This window comes from Oratosquilla oratoria, chromosome 24, assembly GCF_046742065.1.
Source record: "Oratosquilla oratoria isolate Oo_2021 chromosome 24, ASM4674206v1, whole genome shotgun sequence".
Classification (NCBI taxonomy): domain Eukaryota; kingdom Metazoa; phylum Arthropoda; class Malacostraca; order Stomatopoda; family Squillidae; genus Oratosquilla; species Oratosquilla oratoria.
The window spans coordinates 57,617,022-57,623,656 of NC_134800.1; the positions used below are offsets into that span (position 1 = coordinate 57,617,022).

The 6,635-nt window shown below is 39.8% G+C and overlaps 1 protein-coding gene across 1 annotated transcript in view; it reads right to left on the reverse strand.

Moving 5' to 3' along the window:
* Positions 1 to 926: 926 nt before the first annotated feature.
* Positions 927 to 6,635, reverse strand: part of LOC143038358 (ionotropic receptor 21a-like) — a 6,420-nt gene continuing 711 nt past the window's right edge. Inside the window, exons 1-5 of the mRNA XM_076207392.1 lie at positions 6,549 to 6,635; positions 5,521 to 5,985; positions 4,079 to 4,358; positions 2,114 to 2,397; positions 927 to 1,098 (exon numbers count right to left, since the gene is read on the reverse strand). The exon at positions 6,549 to 6,635 is cut by the window's right edge and continues 711 nt beyond it. Of these exons, the coding sequence (XP_076063507.1) occupies positions 952 to 1,098; positions 2,114 to 2,397; positions 4,079 to 4,358; positions 5,521 to 5,985; positions 6,549 to 6,635 (1,263 nt within the window). The 3' untranslated portion in view covers positions 927 to 951. The remainder of the gene's footprint in view (positions 1,099 to 2,113; positions 2,398 to 4,078; positions 4,359 to 5,520; positions 5,986 to 6,548) is intronic.

Consider the following 6,635-nt stretch of genomic DNA (forward strand, 5'->3'; position numbering starts at 1 on the left):
CATATAACATCTTTGTAAATAAAATTATTAATCGTGGTCAATCTATTATATGTGTCCGTGATAATGAAATTGTATATTGTAAATATTGTTGTCATATACAAGGATAGCCCTTATATTGTAAATAGCGTCTATATGTACATAATTGCATAAATTGTACAGAGCATTAAAATATTCATTGTGTATATTTTATGTGGTGGCGGAGAGATGTCCAATAGCAAGTCCAAAAGAGATTTGAATTGTTTATTATTCCTTCTCGGACGATACCCATTTACTATAATGTGGTAACTAACCCCATCAATTGGCGACCCTGGACCATGGTTTGGTAACTAACCACATTAAGCTTATTTGAAGTCTTGGAACATGTCCCCAGTTGATCGTTCACCTGATGAAAAACGTCTGGTCTCGTCTGAACAATTCAATTCGTTATCCATTTGTTTGTATTGATCGATGTGTTTATCAGTTTATTTATTAATTTTTTTATAAATTTATTTGTTTACTTACTTCTTTAATTATTTATTCTATTTATTATTCATTTATTTATTTATTCGTTTATTTAATATATGATTATTCATCTACCTATTTATTCATTCATTCATTCATTTGTTCATCATTTCCTTATTTGTTTGTTTTCTTCTCATCTATTCATCTATATATTCATTTATCTTATTACAATTTGTTATTTATTCATTCATTCATTTATTCATATCTGGGTGTGGATGAGCGTGGCATGGAATGTATGCCTTGCCTGGTTTATCGTTACTGAGAAGGAAAAGAAGTCTTTCAGTGTATAAATTGACAGAGAAAATTCATAAGTTTATTTATTTTATTTATTTACTTATTGGTTTATTTTATTGTTTTTACTACTCGGTTATCTATTTACTTATTCATCCATTTTTGGTAGAGCCATCAGGACACTGACCACCAAAGCGAGTAAATCAGTTCTCGTCGACACTAGTCTTTAGGTTGACAAAATTCCAGGACGACGCGGTGAAGGACCTCAAGGATGAAGACGAGAAGGGCGAGGCCGTAGCCGACCGCAGCCAAGAGGAAGACGCCCTGAAGGTGGTTCACGTTGAGGGGGAGGACCCCATCGCTCACCTGAATAAGAGGAAAACCGAGAAGAAAGTCATGAAGGGAGACGGAAAGGGGGAAATGGAACGAGGGGCGACAGTCGCGTGGTAGGGCGAAAGGGCGGAAAGGGAAAGACTTTTTTTTAAGAAAATGGAAAGCATATATACTGTATGTATATATATATATATATATATATATATATACATATATATATATACATATATATATATATATATATATGTGTGTGTGTGTGTGTGTGTGTATATACATATATATCTATATCTATTTATATATTTACATATATATAATATGTATCATATATATACATATATATATATATTCATATATATACATATATATATATTCATATATATATATACATATATATATATATATATATATTGTATATATATGTGTATATATATATGTATATGTATATATATATATATATGTATATATGTATATGTATATATACATATATATATATATATATGTATATATATGCATATATATACATATATACATATAACATATATATGTAGATATATGTATCTATATATATATATATATATATATATATATGTATATGTATATATATATATGTACAACACTGAATGGGTCCCAGTGACTAGAGATACATTTTCATCAGCCACAATACACTTTAATTCTAAGCCATCAACATCGGACGAACCGTGGAGGCGCATGCAGAAATTGAAACGTAGTACGCCCGAGGACTGGTAACGTTCTCGCCGCATAGGTTCGAGTCCTCGGGCGTACCACGTTTCAATTTCTGCATGCGCCTCGACGGTTCGTCCGATGTTGATGGCTTAGAATGAAAGTGCATTGTGGTTGATAAAAAAAAATATATATATGTATGTATAGCTACATATATATATATATATATATATAAATATATATATATATGTGTGTGTGTGTGTGTGTGTGTGTGTGTGTGTGTGTGTGTGTGTGTGTGTGTGTGTGTGTGTGTGTGTGTGTGTGTGTGTGTGTGTGCGTGTGGGGTTTTTTCAGGTAATTCTTTTACCTGTTCCTGTTGAGTTTCTGCTTGATCCCCGAGGTTCCTATTCCTTTTGTTGGCTAAGATGAGGTCCTGCAGCCACTTCTCTGCCACCCCTGCCTCCGTCAGCCTCCTGATGACCTTGTTGAAGGTCGCGATGTAAGGGACGTACTTGGGGAAGCCGAGGCCGATGCCAAAGGGCGCCACGATCTCTTTCATGATGTGAAGCGACGAACGTCCATATTGGTCCGTGAAGTCGACCGCGATGGTGTACGCCAGAAAACCGATGTTCTCCAGAAAGGAGAAGTCCCCTGTTGGTGATAGTGGTATGCGTGCACTTGCCTAATTGTATTTACATTAATGTAGTATCAGAGCCCTTACGTGCCTAGGTGCCACCCCGGGGATGAAGTCTCAATGACCCCCCCCCTCTCCCCCTACCACCACCCTTTCCCACCTCCACCACTCCTTACTGCCTTACTGCCTACTGGCTTGCGAAATGATTAAACAGATTTTGAATTTTATATCTAATATCCCTATTGCAGATAGGATAAGAGGAAATATTTCATATTTTGTTTATTCTAATGCAAAAAATCGTCGATTACGGTAAAATAATCAGGACGAAGAAGAAAATGTTCTTGAACTCTTGTTCCTCCTCCAGCAGAGATGAAATCTCAGGTTGAAATCCGACGACCTATAGAGATATGATGCTGGCAAGGTCATCATATCAAGGCAGCAAGTCAGGATTCGTAGCAATAGATTTGAATTGGACAATTTTAGATTTAAGAAGGAAATAGGCAAAATTTTGTTTACCAATGGAGTAGTTAACGAATTGTATTGACTTAGTAACCATGAAGTGATCGCTGAAACTATTAGTTGTTTTAAAAGAAGGTGATGGGGGTGACAGGTGGTAATTGACATGTAACTGCCTAGTGTAGGCCTTATGGTCTCTTGCAGTCTCCTCTATTCTTATGCTCTGTTCTAATTTGTGGTTACCTGCTTAGCATGCACTGGATGGAGTCGCTTTCATAGTACTGATAGGACGATACCAAAATCTTTAACGATGCCGATAAGCTCCCGATATTTCTCTAAACTTCCGATTCTGATAGATGACAAATGAATGTACTTTGTTAATAAAGTATTAGTTTCCCAAACCAGGGCCTGAAAATAACCATGAATTATAGTCATTGCAGGTATCGGAATCGGAATTGTATCGGAATCGGAAGTTAAGAACAGTATCGGAGCTCGAATCGGAATCGTTAAAGATGTTGGTGTCGTCGGCGTCAGCCTTCGAACACCTGAAATGTCTCAGATCTTTCCTTCATTCAAAGTCATTCCGACCACAACAGCACAAGATAAACCACGAGGAGAGACATCAGAAAAAAAAGTAGAGAAATCGATAAGAGAAGAAGACAGCGTAGAAGCTGTCTAAGGCACGGGTTTGAATCCCGCAGAGGTTAGGAAGGGGCATCAGCCATTCTGAGTAAAGTTAACCAAAAGTCCTTTATTGAAGAAGCCTCCTCGTGACCCTGGACAAGGAGAGGTCGTGATGTGAAAATCTAACCAATCACATCCATTGGTTCAAGAGAAGAGAGCAACGCGTGATCTGTTCCAATAGTATTCCTTGTGGTGGTGTGAAAGACAAACTGACAAAAGACGATTCGTTATAGGTTTTTATCTGGGTTTTATCTGGGAATAATTCATTAACCCCTATCGGGCCGCGCGGTAGCCAAGTGGATACCGTGTCGAACTCGCGAGCAGGTGGCCGTGAGTTCGATTCCCGGGACCTGTGCCGCCTCCCTGCATTGGTTCCCGACAGCCCTGGCCAGGCGGGGGAGGTAACCCAAACATCTGCGTAAAAAAAAAAAAAAAAAAAAAAAAATGGCAAAGCTCGCCCTACCAGGAGTATCTCACTTTCCACTTTGTGGGAGTGGGATATGGTGAGTTGAGTGACTTCGAGTTATAAGTAGCCGTAACCTTGTCCTGTCCCCTTACCTTTGACAGTCCTGTCGAAGCCCTCCTTGGTTCCTCCCATCGACTCGTACCTCTCGGCGAGCTTCCTGACGAAGGGATCCGCACTCTGCTCCATGACGCCCTTGAGTGTCGTCCCGATACTGCCGACGTTGATGCCTTTGGCGTACAGCTGCTCGTGGGTGTCGATGGGGGGCACCTCCCCCGGCACCGTCAGGTAGGACACCAGGGATCCTTTGTAAGCCACAGCCAGGATAATGAAGGACAGAGCCCACAGGACCGTGAATATGCGCAGGGACATGGTCTGGGTCGTGGTTAAAGGAGAAAAGCGTGAGTGGCATGATTAAGGTTGTCGCACACACGCACACACACACACACACACACACACACACACACACACACACACAGTCACACAAATATATTAAGGACATATGAGGAGATAGACCAAGTTGGAGCCATAAATTAATTTGAAGCTAGGAATGATCAATTGAAGAGTAAGAGACAGGTCCCCACGTTTGCACACTGCAATTAGGTAAATACAAATAAAGGGGATCACAAACCCAACCACAAGTATCTACCTCTCATTTTGATCAAGATATAAGGCAAAGATGGGTACATAATTAAAAGGAAAAAAGTAAAGTGATTTGGAAGGTGTTTTTTCGGACACTTTCCGATTTGGAACAGTAGTACTGGAAAAGGCGATAACAACCATATATCTGCAAAATAACATAGAAAGACAGACGGGAGAAGATGGGAGGGAAAATAACTCGACTCCCAGAGAATTCCATATACTATTCTTGTACAATTACCGAAATGTCAGGTCTGAGCTTCGTTAATCAAATCCTAAATCAATTAGAATGACAAAAATATATAATTTTGGTAGATTGTTACAACAGCCATAAAGGAGAATCAGAAATGTGGCGACAAACATAACCTTTATTTGTCAGATGTTTCGGCAGTCAACGTTGATTACATACGCACATAAGAATGGAGACTGTAAGAGACTATTAGGCATACACTAGGCAGTTCCATGTCCCTTACCACCTGTCATCCCTATCCATGAAATTATCCAATCTTCTCTTAAAACAACCAATAGTTTCAGCGCTCACTACTACATGATTACCAAGTCTATTCCATTCGTTAACCACTATGTCGGTAGACCAGTTTTCCCTATTTCTTTCTTAAACCTAAAATTGATGATGTTCGTCGCCACATTTCCGATTCTCTTTTTACTGAAGTTGTTGTTCCCTACGAACACGCCTGTTTCTGATGCCAACTAGAAAATATGAACGCTTGTATTAACTCTCATCCAGTCCACGAACAATCTACATAAAGATGTTCCCTGTCCCACCATCGGTAGAAAAAAATATGTTATGGTGACTCCACTGAATTCAATTGAATGTGAGAGAAATAGAGATAAATGGAGAGAAACGTGGGTAAAGAAACGTGTAAAAAAAAAATCTTACATTGGGTTCTTTGATCCAGGGTGTATTCACGACACATCCGTAGAGGAGCAAGAGAAGGTTGGAGGACTCCCGAAACCAAGGCAGCTCCTCCGAGTCGCTAAGGACGAACCCTATTTTCGCCAGTAGGACAATGAAGATCATCCCGATCACAATGAGGAGAAGGAGAAGACCCCAGATGACGGGAGTGAAGGGTAGCGTCAGGGAAACCCACTGAGGCAGAGGCTTCGGCGTCGGGTTCACAAAGGTGAGGTAGTCTGTGTCGTAGTTGATGGACATCTCGATGATGGCGAAATAGGGCTCCATGATGAAGAGGTCTCCCAAGCCGATGTCCGCTCTTCGGTACTGCAGATCACCCATGAGCCCCGTCCAGGTGCCGTTCTCCAGGGCAGAGCCCCACATCCCGCCGTCGGTGGGAAGAGTGAACTCCAGCGTGAAGTTCAGGGCTTCAGAAATGGCTCGGATTTCCTGAAATAGAAAAAAATAGAAATAGAAAAATAGGAAAGTGTATATAGAAACGACAACCCCTCTACATATAGTGCAGTATGCTGGTTACCACTAAAGAAAAAAGAAATACGAAATTCCAAAGCGCTTTCGTGCAATTCACATCTTCAGGAGAGATACAGACGAAACTGACTTTCATCTATATCTCTTGGGAATTTCGTGTTTATTTCTTCCTTAGTGGTAACCAGCATATTATTGGATCACGGCCCAATATTGTGATTTATCTGCATAGTACAGTACTTGTCGAAGTTGCGCAGACGTTAGGGAAATACTCGTGCAAGAAAAAGGCGTCAGAACGGTACATGCATCACTTTTACTAGTGTATTCCATTAGTTTATATTGTAATTACACATACGCTACAGAAGCCGACACTTCAGTGGAATATATCTGAAACTAATTATCACAATAATCCAATTGCTATTTCAATATACACTAAAAATAATAAAAAAAAATATATAAAAAAGAATAGAACAACCAAATGTACATTACCTACATATGGACTAACAGTAATGTCATCGGCCGTTTACCTCAATTTCGACGCCACTTGCTTTTATCTTTCCTTCCTCGTCCGGCACAATGAAGAGTCGAGGAGGAAAGTGGAAAGTGACTACCCT